Raw genomic sequence first — 14158 nt, 5'->3', positions numbered from 1 at the left:
CGCCGGCACTGGCTGCCTCCCCAGAGGCTTTGACAAGGAAAAATCCTAGCAGTGGTTCCCACTCGGAGCCCAGGCTACTGGGACCCCTGCGTGCCCACCCCTCAAACCCAGTCCTGGAGACTGAACCCAAAGCACCCGTCTGCCCCGCGCGGGAGGAGGCGAGCGGGGACAGAGCAGGCCCTGAGATGAGCTCCCTGGAGGTGGTGAGGCCCAAGGTGCCAGCACAGCTGAGGAAGAGCCGCAAGCAACGTGGAGCCAGTGCCGCCGAAGCAACCTTGGGGGACAGGGAGGCTGCGGCACCCGTGAAGGCAGCTTTGGGCTCCCCCATGTCCTCACGAAAGAGCAAAGGGAAGGAGAAGGCAGCCAAGACAGCTCCTGTGAAGCCAGACGAGGCAGGGGAGAGCAAGCGGCCGGTGCCCACCCCTGGCACGGATGAGGGCGTTCCAGCCCCAAAGCAGAAGGCGAAGGAGGCAGGGGCACAGTCTCCGGGGAAAGCCAAGGCCACCAAGCATTCAAAGGCAGGGCAGGCTGGTGGCTTGGGCATACGTGACAATGTGCTGGCAGTCCCTGCCAGCGCAGCCGCGGCTCCCTTGGCAGAGGCACGCCAGAAGGTGCCAGAGAAACCTCTTCATCCTGGAAGCGTGGCAGCTTTTGGAGGGGATGCTGCTGAGGGGTCTCATTGGGAGCCTGCAGCCAAGACCCCCGGGGAGCTGAGCCCCCCTTGCTTTGCAACCGGGGCCTCTGCAAGGTCAGACACCCTGGATGTGACTTGGCCGGAGATGTACGACTATTTGTTCTGTGACTCCCAAGGGGAAGAAGAAGGAATGGGGGACTCGGTGGAGGGGGAGAAAACACCCTTGGAAAGGGAAATATCCTTGCCTGAACTGTATGAGTATTTTTTCAATGAACCAGAAGGCAGCAGGAAAAAAGGCAAGGGTAAAGATAGGGAGCGAAAGAAGTACGGCAGCTTGGACCATGCTCAGCTGCAAAATGAGGATCCCAGCTCAGCTCCAGTCAAAGATGCCCTGGTTATCTCGGTTCCTGAGGTGTATGAACACATCTTTCCAGATGGGCCTGGGAACAGGGTGGGCTGGAGAGGGATTTTCTCAATCACCCCGGCCTCCGAGGTGAGGAAAGCTGTGGGGGCTTTGAAGTCCCTCCTGCAAAGGCCGATGCGTCTGGTCTGGGGTCAAGGCCCAGCTCCGCAGGCTCTTGTGCGGAGAGGATCTGGAGAGAAGCTGCCCCTCGTCCTGCTGGCTCCGCCGGGAAGAGCCCAGCCACAGCCAGAAGGTCCGGAGATGGCCCTTGCACTGACAGGTAAAGCCCTGCCCGACAGCCCCAGCTCGCTGCGGGGCATAGAGATGTGCCTCTGCCTTGGGTGGGAGCATTTTGGGGGGCGTTTTGGTCTGAAGTCACAGACCTGGCACCTTCCCTTGACACACAACAACCTCTGGGCTTCAGCAGGGGAAGCGTGGCTGCAGCCACCACCGTGACATGCAGTGTGGCATTGGCTGTCCCCTGGGATGCTCGCATCCCCCAGGGTGGCTCCCAGCGCTGCGGGAGGTGTGGGCAGGGCATCTGGGTATATTCTGTGCAAAATTGGCTTTACTTCCCGCAAACCCCAGTCCTGGGGAGGCGATGGCCATGACAGCACACACAGAATGGGCTGAAGCTCCGTCTCACCCAAAATCCTTGTCCTGCCTGACTCAGTTGTCTCCCTGAATGGATATAAATTACTTAAATTACTGTGGATCTAATTTATTCATTTGCATTTTGGCCAAGAAAAGCTTAGTGAAGGGGATATCTGCATTAAAAATATCTGGTGTTATTGCAAGAGACAGGAATCCCCCACCCGGTGCCATCCCAAACCTGTATTTGTGATGGGGGAGTGGGAGGCAGAGCAGCAAAATCCTCCTGTGCCAAAAAACTCCTGCCCCTGAGATATGGCAATGGCTGCTGAGCTGCTGTCTCGTTAAAGCTGGGCTGCTAATTGATCGAATTTGAGGGAGAAAAGGCACGTACAGAGTGGGACACATCCAAGGCTTCCAGCTGAAAGAGGTGAGGGGCACTTTAAAATACAAATTAACTTGAAAAACCCCCTTCACGGACCTCAGAGGTTACCTGAACATTGACTGGAGACAGGTAGGAGAAATAGGAATAAAGGGAGAGCAAATGTGACCCACCAGGACAGCCAGCATATTTATCTTAAAGCTTATATGATGCTCACAGCCACAGTGCCTCATAGTTAATATGAAAACCAAACAATGCATGAGTCATCCCAAAGGGTGCCTCAAAATAGAGCTTCCAGTCTGTTTGCACAGAGAAAAACCCCTTTGCCACAGTCGTAGCTAATTAATAGGACAGCTTTAATTAAAAGCCTGATCAAACAAACACAGGAGCAAAAATAACCTGCTCTTGCAGCACGTCTTCAAGTTGTGCTGGGAAAGGGATGTGGAGCATTTGGGGCTCTTGCCCTCCATGGACCGAGCAGGTGATGGGAATGGGGTGGGATCTGTGGAGAGATGCTGAGTGCTGGTAATTTTGGAGGATAAAATGTGTTGTCCTAGAGCTGTGGGACAGCTTTAAGATCATTGAGTCCAACCATAGCCTGTCCACTGCTAAACCATGGCTCTAAAAGGGTGAAAAATGTGCCCCTCTCCTTAGAAAACATACCCAGGTCCTACATAGACACGTTTGACTTGACCAGTGGTGAAAAAGGGTCTTCTGGGAGGAAAAATGTGGGGCAAAGCTGTATTCCTCTGGGAGTGCAAGGACTGGAGGGACTCCAGAGGGACTTATTTGGTGTAAAACACCCAAACTCATGCTTTTCTCCTCACAGGACAGCCCGAGACTCCGCTAGCTCTGACCCACAAGGACATGTGCCTCGTCTTCTGTGCCTTTGCATCCTGGGCAGTGAAGACCTCAGACCTGCATGCTCCGGATGCCTGGAAGACCAGTACGTACAGTGGGATGGACTGCATGGAGACATGGCAGGGAGAAAGGCAGGGATGCTAACACACCTAACAGTGCCTGGGGGGAAATACAGTCATTTTAGTCGTTTTCCAAAGTGCCCTGTTACTTTCTAATACCTTCTCTCTCCTGTAGCAATGGCAGTCCTGATTCCCACTCACCTACGTTGTCCTTTCCAAACACAGAGTGACTGCTGACGTGAACTGAGCCATAGGACAAGTCTGTATTCCTATTTTCTGGCCCTGCTCCATGCAGCCTCTGCCAGGGACCAGTACCCATGTATCAGGGAAAAGAGGGCTTCGTTAGGATCCCTGCTGGCTGGAAGGGATCAATATGGAGGTTTAGACTCCTATTTTTATTTTTCTAACCTGCTGCAATGGTATAATCTTTTTCTTTCTAAATACAGCTTAGCTGAAGCATTATCCTTGAGTCCTGCAAGTAAACGGAGCTCTCTCAGTTCTCCTCTCAAAACCACAGCATTTGAATAACTGGTGGGGCGAGAGGAAGCTTGGGGAGCATGAATTGGCTGAGCTGTGGCCCAAGGGGTCCCTGGATGAGCAGGACGAGGGACAACAAGTGCCACAGCCCTGCCATGGGGTCCAGCCACAGAGTGAGACACCAGGACCAGGTCTTCCCGCTGCTTGTCCAGGGGAGGAATGTTCCCCGCTAAGGTCACACAGGAAGCTGACACCCCGGGCTGAGAATAGCTTGTTAGCTAAGGTTGCTCAATGCAATCATCACAAGGAGCTTTTGGCCTGCTCCTCCTTGCCTTCTTAGTACGGGGTGGTGGACGTGGGCGCAGGGAAGGTGCGAAAAGCCGGGTATGGGCCTCGTGCCCTCGGGATTGCATAACCCAGCGTGCAGTGAGCGACCGGCGAGGAGAAGGACGAGGGACAGTTTGACATCCTGGACTAGCCAGGGTGGCATTTTGGGTTCTAGCAAGTTGAATTTCCCTGGCTCTAGCATGTAAATCATAATCAAGGCTGAATTTAAACTGGGAAGTCCAAAAGCATGGCTTGGGTTCCCAGTTTTGCTTGGTCACAGATAAGGGGAATTTGACCTCTCCTATAAACCAAGATAAAAACATTAGCCTAAAGTGCAGAGGAGAGCTTGATTCTGTGCATAATATCCATTAGATGTTTTTTATATCTCTGCATTTTCTGATTCAGAGTTTGGGGTATTTTCTGCTTTTGGCTGGGATCAGAGTATCCACTGACAACCCACAAAATGGTATTTTTCTTGGCATCTTCCTGGTGCAAACAGAAGTAGGAAATGGACTGTCCTGAAGCCCTGGTGAGGTTTCCTACTGTGGCCTTCTCACCCAGGAACAGACCCATCAGATCACATAAACCTGTGTATTGAACCACCACCCATCTCTACTACACACGTGAAGTCAGTGTTGTGTTTTCACAAGACATTTCGTGTGAAATGATGGTGTGATCCTAAACTGCAGGACTTAGATGGGGTTGGCCAGGCTGTGGGCAGCTCAGGATTGGGAGCAGCACAGTGGGGTGGGGATGGAGAGCAAAGGCAGGAGGGGTCTGAGAAAGGGAAGGCACCAGGGTGAGCCAAGTAGCTGGTGATCTTCAAGTCATGAAAAAGGTCTTGAGGTTTGGAAGAAGAACCCAGGCTGACTCTGGAAATGTGTCGGGCTCTTTTCCAGTGTTCCTGGCAAGTTTTGGCACGCTCTCTGCCATCCGCTACTTCCGACGGCAGGTCAGAGAAGGACACCCCCGCACCTAGCACCGGGCGAGGACAGGTGAGGACGGCGGAGGCTGGGGACTTTGTTGGGGCCTTCAGTGCGAGAAGCCTGGATGCCAACACCAAGACTTCTCTGGACCCATCCCCAAACGGGGCAGGATGTCACAGGAAGCAGGATCTTTCCGGTGGCAGTCATTTACCATACGGTAGGCGGTTTGTACCTGTACTGGAGAGAAGAGGAGCCTGGCGTGGGCCAGCTCTGTTCTTTCTTTGCACACTTCTTGCGTACTTGTGCCATCTCCTAGGAGTAGTCACAGTGTCTGTTCCAGGGCGCTGCTCGTCCCTCCTCACTGCTGAAGTCCCTCGGTGGCAAAGGAAGGTGGTGGAGAGAGGAGAGAGCAAAAGAAGCCAGGAAAGTGCTTTGTTCCTACGAAAGGGTTGGGGAATCTGTGAAGGAAGAGAGGAGAGAGCTTTGGGAAGAGCTGTCTCTGTCCAAACATGGTGTGTGCAATGCTGCCCACAGCAGCAGCTAAAGGGGGACGGAGCAGCCGCTGGCTTGGCAAGGCCCAGCTCTCCCATGACTGGTTTGGCTCGTGGCAGGAGGACTCGTCCTCTTGGGTTTCACTCCAAGAAGTCACAGCTCGGTCTCACGGGTGGGGAGGCTGGGGTAGGGTTTCTGTTGCATGTGGGTGCTTCAGCCCTGCTGATGCAGGGTCTGTCCCGGCAGGTGAGGACCACCCCCTGCAAGGACACATCTTGCTCCATAGGCAGTGAGAAGGTGGAAAGAGCATCTGGGAGAGCACTGTAGGGTGGAAAGGGGCTACAGAGGCAGCAGGAAAGGGTCTGGGATCAAGGAATGGCCCTGACAAGGACAGGGGCATGTTGCAGAGGAGGAGAAGGCATAAGTATGTGTTTGTTTGAAGGGTCTGGGTGTATCACTTGGTCCCTCTGCTGCCTCCCATCCCAGAGATACAGGGATGGGAGACGTGGAGTGGCCAAGTGTGTGACTTTGTGGGGCTGGAGGGGACCCGGGGGGGAAGGGGGTTTTTTTTTGCGGTTCAGGTTCTTCCCTGTCTCTTATGCTTTCCTGATCACTCAAGGGCATTTTTCGTGAGGGGTTTTGGTCACTCGCAAGTCTGTTAACAGCACGAATGTGAGATTTGTTAAGCACTTAGGGACCAGATGCACTAAAGGTACTGGGGATAATCTGCCCAGAAGACCTGTGTGGATCTGCCTATGGGCTTCCCAGGAGCAGGCTGGGGCAACGTTTGTCTTAAGAAACGAGAGAGAAGAGATTCAGCTCTTTCCTTGTAATGCAGGGTGCCATGCAATTTTAATGTGCATGGGGTTGCACTTATGACCATGTATTATTGCTGGTAAGAGAGCACACTGTACAATTGTACAGTGGGATACATTGCAGAAAATAGCAAGAGAGAGAGAGATGTACAGGCTCTATATGGACTATAGTAGCTGTATGTGCAGTAAGAGGAGGAGAACAGATAAAATATGCTGGAAGCTTCTAATAAAGATCTATCTCATTTAATACCTTTGTGTACATTCCTGTGTCTACATTATTTGTGTGTGAAACCATTGAAGGAGCGCTGAGTTTTAACGAATGAGAAGTCAATCTATTACATGTCTGTTGATAGAAAAACACAGGATTTGGGCTGATGAAGGAGCCCTGGAGGACAAAGCATGCAGAGAGAGGAGCAGCTTCTCCTCTGCTTTGGCTCAGTCCCCGTCTCAGAAGCTCTCAGGACTCGAGCAGGGTCCCCACTTCTTCCAAGGGACCAGCTCAGTGAGCACAAGTCAGAGCATCTTCCAGGTTCAGTCCATTGACCTGCATCGCCTCTGCCCTCCCCGGTCCCCCTTGATGCTCCAGGGATGCCTGGCACTGCATCCCCAGGCCCAACAGACGTCTGTGGCATTCACATATGCTCGCTTTTACTGATTATCCAGCCATGATCCATTAAACACCCCCGTGCTCGCAGTGGCAGGTGGAAATGCAGCAGCCGTGGCACGGCGGGTGGGTAATGGGGGAACAACTGGAGGAATTGGCCATTGCATTACATGGGGCTCTCCTGGGAGACCCTAACACGGAGCTGAGCAAAGCAAAAGAGACTCAGAGGAGGGCAGCAACCAGGTTTACTGAAAGGAGGGGGTCCCTGGGACCACCAGCTCCTGGCTCAGGGGCTCTGGCTCTTCCTGAGGTCCCCAGGTGAGGGACATGGCCAAATCTGGAACGGTCACCGCTGACTTCTTGCTCAGTTTGAGTTTTCCAGGTTTAGTGTTTTCTAGCCTGGAGGAAATCATGTTATCCCTTCGCTTTGCAGACGCAGGGACAGTTCTTTCCCCTCCCAGCCATGTACAGTACTCCCAGGTGCAGTGCTGGCAGTTCATAAAGTCACTGAATTTCAGACTGGGCAGAATGGTTGGGAAAGCTGTTCTTGCAAAGTCGGCCTGAAGATCTCACCAGAACCAGGAGCGTTTCCAGCCAGATATTGGCTAGAAATATTTCAGAAAAAAAGCCGTTTTCAGTCCACTGCAGAACTGAAATATTGAAAGATGTGTTTGGTATCAGGAGATCAGCTCTGGGAGCATCTGCTGTGCTCAGCCAAGCAGCAGTGTCTCTGGTGTCCTCCAAGGAAACCAGCCTGGACTTGCCTGCAATTTTAATGCTCGGTTTATTCCCCGACCTTTCAAGCTCTCTCCTCTCGCACACGACCAGGTCACCTCGCCTGAATCTCACCCCAGAGGGAGGAGCCCTGAGCTCCCCATCTTTTGCAACAGCAGCAGCCACCACAATAAGAAACGACCTTTGCAGTGCATCCCCACTGCCGGGAGATTGTTTTCCATCCGCGTCGGCAACCGCAGTGGGCGCAGGGCCATCCCACCCGCTCCCTTGCCTTGCACGTAGCCCCCACATCTGACCACTTGCCTTGCCAAGTGAGTGAAAAAGTCAGGCAGGTGCATCCTCGGGAGCTGCCTCCGAATTTCACGGGGCATTGAGACGCCCTGTGCCACCCGGCTGGGAAGGGGGACACATCCAGCCCCCCTCTTTGGCAGCAATGCGTTTTGCTCCTTCGCTCTTATTTTTGCTCTGTATCTCTATAATAAAAGCAAAGCAAAGCTTCCCGTGGATATTTCTGACCCACAAATGCTGTCTCCCCGCGCTGCAGAGGGATTTTGCGGGGTGCACGGTGCTGTGCCAGCACTGGGGGTGCCAGCACAGGGACACTGCGGGAGGATCGGTGGCATCCCTCTGATCTGGGGCTGACAGAAATGCCACCGGCTCCGCCAGCCGTGAGAGCACGGCATATTTTGGTGGATTCCCCCACCCACAGGGCAGTGAGGGAGTTGCTCATTGCGAGTCCTGCACATTTCCTCTGGGCTTTCCCAGCAGGAACAGGGAGCGGGGTTTGCTCAGCAGGTCCTTCCCCAACCCCACTGGTTTCGGGCCGCTGACAGGAAGAGACACGTTCATACGCAGCACCCACCAAGGAATTCCCAAACCTCAAGAGTCCTTGTGAAGACAATAAAAAGATCACCAAGTCCCCGCACAAAGGAGGCTTTTGCTCCAAAATCCTGAAGCCAAAGGAGCAGGTCACAGCCTCCACTTTCTTTTTTTTTTTAAATCACCTCTTTCTGCTGTTTATTCTTTGAGCAAAAGGGTTTTGAAACTGTGGCTGGGGAATCGGAAATCGGAGATAAAATACAGTAGCCCGTGGCATTTCGGTAACTGCTCTGGTTTCCAGCTATGGTTTTGGAAGGGGGGGGACCCGATTCGGGACTTTTAGCACTTGGAGGGAGTGGGGGGGTGGAGAGATCGTTTGTCAGAGAGGGAATTTTTGGCAGCTGGTGTCATCCCATGCCTTTCATCTGCCACTGTGGAGCAAGGCACAGCCACCCCGTGCCCAAACAGAGCACTGGACGTGCACAGCCTTGGTGGCAGCTCCGCCTGCAGTTTGTGAGCGACCCCGTTCAGGCCATTTCTCTGCTGCAGTCAAACTGCAAAGGATGAATATGGGGCTTTTTAAGGAAATTAGAGGTATTTTCTGCATTTACAGGTACTAGTTTCCATTTAGTGCAACCTGCACTGAGACATCCAATGCCACTTTCAGTAAACCCTCTATTTGTAAATCCTGGATCTGCTGAGGAGGAGGAAAAGAAAGAGAGTGTGGGTTTTCATGGTCACAAACACAGCCCTGTTCCCACCTGCTGGGGTCAGCATCTGGATAGGAAACCAGCAGGGGAAAAACCAATGCCCAGCAAAACCAGTGACTCCACAGGGAAACCAGGCTGTGCCGAGGAGCTTGACTGTGGGTCTGGACCAGTGCTTATGGGGGCTGGTTTGGAAGCATTTTGGGGCTTGTACTCACACATAAATTGCTCTGTGTTAATTAGGCCAGCCTAGCAAAGCTGTTAAACCTCTGGGACGCGGACAGATAGAGAGAGAGCGGAAGAAGGGCTTCTTCTAGTGAGCTAAACCCAGCTGGGAAAGGGTGGAAGTAAATCTCCTTTAGCATGGCAGAGGCTGTGGACCCATTTCAGTGGCAATTTGTAATCACAATCCTTAATTACTACAAGTTAGCAGTGAAGAAACAGCAGGGATCAGGCCTTAGTGGTCAGCATTCAGGGATGGGATGCTCAGGCCTCCTGTAAACCCACAGCCCCGCTCTCTCTTGGTGCAAGCCCCTGGTGGTGCCCATCTGCTGAGGGTAATGCTCATATTTCATCCCAATATGCGGTGTTCTGTGCTGGGCAGCAGCTGGAAGCAGCTACACCCTGCCCCAGAAGTACTGCAGGAACAAGGCAGTGATGCACGGACACAGAGACTGGGTTCAAGACCCGAAATAAGAGCCAAACAGACCACAGCAGCTGCACACAAAGGCGTGCTGGAAGCGTGAGAAACGAGCAGCCAGCACCGTGGAAGGGCAGTGCTTGAAAGAGTGACAAATTTAGCCCAGATGTAGCCGAGGAGGAGAGTTATCGCTTTGAGAGTGGGGCTAAAATGGCTCTAGAAGCTGTGTCACATCTCTGGGTGGCCCTGTGTCACTGTCACCCATCGATGGGATCGCACGTCGCAGCTTGGGAGAGCTGCTGGCAGGGTTGATAGACGCACCAGGGTCCTGCGGCCAACACGTCTACCTCTGGCCTGGTTATTGGGTTTTTGCCTGGGTATTGGGTTTTTGCCTGGGTATTTGTTCTTTGCCTGGTTATTCGGTTTCTGCCTGGTTATTCAGTTTCTGCCTGGTTATTTGGTTTCTGCCTGGTTGTTTGGTTTCTGCCTGGTTATTGGGTTTCTGCTTGGTTATTTAGTTTTTTGCCTGGTTATTCAGTTTCTGCCTGGTTATTCGGTTTCTGGAGCACCTCTGGCTGCACCACCAACTCCTGCCACCTCTCCAAGCGTCAGCACCTTCCAGGACCCATCGTTGCGGGTTGCTGTCTTGCACAGAGCCGTGTCCTTGGGAGGGCAAGTCCTGGCCCTAAAAGTCTGCTGAATTTTAAACTTTTAGAGCCATAACTGGCTTTTCACAGAGCACCTTTCCAAAATCCCAGCGCTGGTTGGCTTTGGGATTAAAGCTTCACCCGGGTCTCATTGCCCGACAAAGGCAGGGGAGACTTTACTCTAGGATTAGGTGTTTGCAAGTGCTTGACCTAAAGCAGAGACAGTCAGCACTCAGGAAATCCTCCTGGATCCAGGGCCACAAAGGAGGAAGGGCTTTGGAAAGGACAGCAGCGACGGGCAAAAATTCGCCTCCATTGAACCAGATGATGGCAAAGAAAGAGAGAAGAGAAATATTGCAGAAAAAATGTGTATTGCAATTGTCCGGTCTCATGGAAATCTACCAGGAAACTTGAGGAGCTTTTCCCTTTCCATACATCATTGTTGAAACCCTATTAAAAATATGGTGACCATCTTCAAAGCCAACGTGCTCATAGGAGCTCAGGAGCACAGCTGCCCCACAACACGTTATGTGCTTCTCATATTCCCCAGTGCAATTTTGTTCGGAATAAATAGATCCTTTGGGGGTTAATTTATTAGATACAAATCTTCCCAAAACGAGAATAAACCTGAAAAGAAACAATAACAGCGAGAAGACCCAAACCAACACACACACGAATGTGCAGACAGCCGCCCATTCTACAGCACTGAACGTCATCCACAGCTAGAAAATTAAATAGATGTTCAACTCAGCCACATTTACACCTTAAATACATATAATCCACTCAAACCTCGCATGTAAACTTTGTTGGATACCTTCTGAAATTAAAAATAAAATGTACAATGTAATACGTAGATAATTCAAGTACAAAGAGCTCCTGGATTGCTTTGTTTGCACCCGTGAAAGAACAAAAACAGGGATTTTGTTGATATGTTTGGTTTGCAGCCTCTTTAGGGAACAAAGGTTAAGAATGCGGAGCCTCAGGTAAAAATATTTGGATTTGCTGCTGACCTTCTGTGTGCCACAGGATCTGTCCTAAGGGGCTGGAAAATAGCACTGAGACTCTGCCCCCCTTGTTTGTGTCCTGGCCTCGCTGCTGTGCTGGGGTGGGGAGCGAGATTGGACCCCCAGTGGCACTGCTGTCACTGGAGTGTTGTGGTCATACTAGGGTTTGGCTCGTCGTGGATTTTCTTCCTTCCCCCCATGCTCAGAAGGTCACAGCAGCGTTTGGTACCAGCCCAGGGGGGTGCAGAGGGGCGGGAGGAGAGGACGCAGCCCCAGAAGAGGACTCCAGGGCGTCCTTTCCAGGGAAGACCTTGGCAAACACCACACACTGGGTATGTCTGCTGGCACCACATTTCTATCTTCCACCTGCCAAGGTGTGTGGCTCTTAAAATTGCAGATCACCACTGGCAGGAAAGAATATTTTTTGCATAAAGTGGAAAGAACGTCCCATTCTGCCCAAATCTGGATCATGTTTTTCTCCATCTCTCATCAGATAACTCTGACCTTGCAGGAAGACAACCCCGTGAGCACAGCTATTGCTCCCAACCTTACATACCACCATGGGGCACATCTCCTGCATCTTTGCATCCTCAGTGGAGGAAGGTTTGGCTTAACAGCTATGCTCAGGGTTCAGAGCATCCTCAAAGTGCCTGGGGGCTCTGGTAGAAAGGAAAATGAGCAAAATAACCCAGCCATTAACCAGCCCTTTGAGTGACCGCTTCGTCTGAACCCCTTTAATCTGACCAGCTTTTTGTTCTTCCTTTGATTTTTGGGGAGGGCTCCTCAGCACGGATGCTATGCTGGGTCCGCAGAGGCTGTCGCTTTTGTGCTTTGCCCCCAGCCTCACAATTTAGGGGAGAAGTTTGAACTCCGGACCTGCCAGGACATGGGAACCAGCCTTTCGTAGAGCAAGGCCCTTCCCTTTGCTTTGTACACCCTGCAGGGAAACCCAGCGAGAAAAGAGCCCCGGGGGCTTTTCAGTGTCTTTTCTGGTGAGGATTTCCCTCACACCTCGTAAAACCGTGGGCTGGGCGTTGGGGAGCTGCAGGGGGTGCCCAGCTCCTTCCCCTCAGCTTCCCAGAGGTTGTCGTAGCTGAAGTCGCTCTGGAAGCTCTGCAGCTCGGCGTAGTCGTGGTAGGCTGAGGAGTCACGGAGCAGGCAGCCGGGCTCTGGCAGGTCGTAAGGGCCGACGTCCCCATCTGCAGAAAAATGGACCAAAATCATGGGTGGACTCCATGGTTCGGGTCCCCACACACCCTCTCAGCCCTGCTCTGAATGATGCTTTATGGAGATGGACACCGGCAATGTGGGGTGGGCTGCAGCACCCGAGCAGCCCCCCAAGAGCCTCACCTGGTGGCTGCAATGAAGGGCCCAGATGTTCCTCTGGCAAAGAGACCTGAAAAGAAAGAGACACACACAACTTAGCATCCTCTGTTGGTGTCTCCATCCCTGCTCCCTATCACAGAGCAGGGGGCTCGGAGCCCTTTTGGGACTACTCTCCCAGCCCAAAGTGGGGACTCCTGCACCCCCCTGTATTTCCCTGCACAGTGTGGGACATTGGGGCTGCATTTACCAACTCCCTTCTTCAGGAGGCCGCAGCTGGAGACGGGAGGTGCTGGGGATGCTGTAATTTGGAGCTGCAGGCAGGGGCTGGCAGCTCCTCTTCTGCAGATGCTGGGGGACAGGGACCGAACTCATCTGCCCATGGCACTGCAGGAACTTAACCAAAACAAACCCCAGATGTGATACCTGTGGAGAGCTGGGCATTGCTCACTGGCTGCTGCTCACCCGTAAGCCAGCCCTGCCACTTTTATTTAGGCAGAACAAGGTTTTCTGCCCACTTTACTACATCCCAGTCCTGAAGGCCTTAGGTGGGAAAGCAGAAATGGCTGCAGGTCCCTCACAATGACCCACAGAGGTGGTGGGAGCTGACCAGATGTGAAGGGAGTGGGATGAAACCTACTCAGGGGATGAGGAAGGACTGAGAGTGGTCGGGAAGAGCCCACCAAGGGAAGGGAGGACTCAGGAGTACAGGGGATGCCAGCCACAGGCTCAGAAATCCTCTCCCAGGAGATGCGCAATACTGGAAATGCCGCCTTCAACAGGCACGCAGTTATCACAGCTGGAATATTCGGGGGTGGATAAAGTGGTCTCAGTGCCTGACTCATCTCTGGTTTCTGCAGACTCAATTGCATCTCAGTCTCTGCCTTTGTTTTGTGGTTTCTGGATCTTCCCAGGATTGCCGTGACGCTGGCATCCAGCGATAAACAGGGGAAACCTGTTCCCCAGTGACTCTGTCCTGGCTTGAAAAAGCAGCGAACTACGCCGTGCCCTGCCCCACCCCGAAATGCCATTTCCCCATCCCGCTCATCACAGGCAGGCAGCAGGAAAAGAAATGGCCCGAGGCACGATTTCGGGAGCCAAAAGCCCATGTGCTGAGTCAGGGCAGTGCCCAGGTACCTCTTCCAGGAAGCCGAAGCCTGCCGTGCTGGGGATGCTGGGTGTACGGGGGTCTGCATACAGGGGGGAGCGGGGCACAGCCGGCTTCTCCAGGGAGCTGGAAGCTGTCGAGGGCTGACTTCCCAGCAGGCTCCATCTGCTCAGCTAAAGGGCAGAATGGAAACAGGACCATGACGCCAATGGGCCATTTTCAAGTGGAAACAGGTTTCACGGCTGCCCTAGAGCACCTGCCAGGACAGCTACACTATATCCCATATCCCATATCCCAGTTCCTCTACTGCTGGACCCTTCCCAGGGTGTTCCCCCCATATCCTATATCCCATATCCCATATCCCAGTTCCTCTACTGCTGGACCCTTCCCAGGGTGTTCCCCCCATATCCTATATCCCATATCCCATATCCCAGTTCCTCTACTGCTGGACCCTTCCCAGGGCGTCCCCACCACATCCCATATCCCATATCCCACATCTCATATCCCATATCCCATATCCCTTATCCCATGTCCCGTATACCAGTTCCTCTACTCCTGGGCCCTTCCCAGGGCGTCCCCCCCATATCCTATATCCCATATCCCA

At 52.9% G+C, this 14158-nt stretch overlaps 2 protein-coding genes across 2 annotated transcripts in view; one reads left to right on the top strand and one right to left on the bottom strand.

Annotated features, from left to right (window-relative positions):
- The window catches only part of LOC104537937 (PGC-1 and ERR-induced regulator in muscle protein 1-like), a 12692-nt gene extending 662 nt beyond the window's left edge, over positions 1-12030 (top strand). The window contains exons 2-5 of the mRNA XM_010180960.1: positions 112-1317; positions 2840-2956; positions 4634-4686; positions 11965-12030. Coding sequence (XP_010179262.1) covers positions 112-1317; positions 2840-2956; positions 4634-4686; positions 11965-12030 — 1442 coding nt within the window. The remainder of the gene's footprint in view (positions 1-111; positions 1318-2839; positions 2957-4633; positions 4687-11964) is intronic.
- Positions 12031-12128: 98 nt separating this feature from the next.
- Positions 12129-14158, bottom strand: part of PLEKHN1 (pleckstrin homology domain containing, family N member 1) — a gene marked incomplete at its 5' end in the record, with an annotated part of 17741 nt that continues 15711 nt past the window's right edge. Inside the window, 3 exons of the mRNA XM_010180959.1 lie at positions 12129-12322; positions 12474-12519; positions 13584-13727. Coding sequence (XP_010179261.1) covers positions 12129-12322; positions 12474-12519; positions 13584-13727 — 384 coding nt within the window. The remainder of the gene's footprint in view (positions 12323-12473; positions 12520-13583; positions 13728-14158) is intronic.

This window comes from Mesitornis unicolor, unplaced genomic scaffold (genome assembly GCF_000695765.1).
Source record: "Mesitornis unicolor isolate BGI_N332 unplaced genomic scaffold, ASM69576v1 scaffold18593, whole genome shotgun sequence".
Lineage (NCBI taxonomy): Eukaryota > Metazoa > Chordata > Aves > Mesitornithiformes > Mesitornithidae > Mesitornis > Mesitornis unicolor.
The sequence above is the reverse complement of the archived record's forward strand: the minus strand, read 5'-3'. Positions and strand labels throughout refer to the sequence as shown.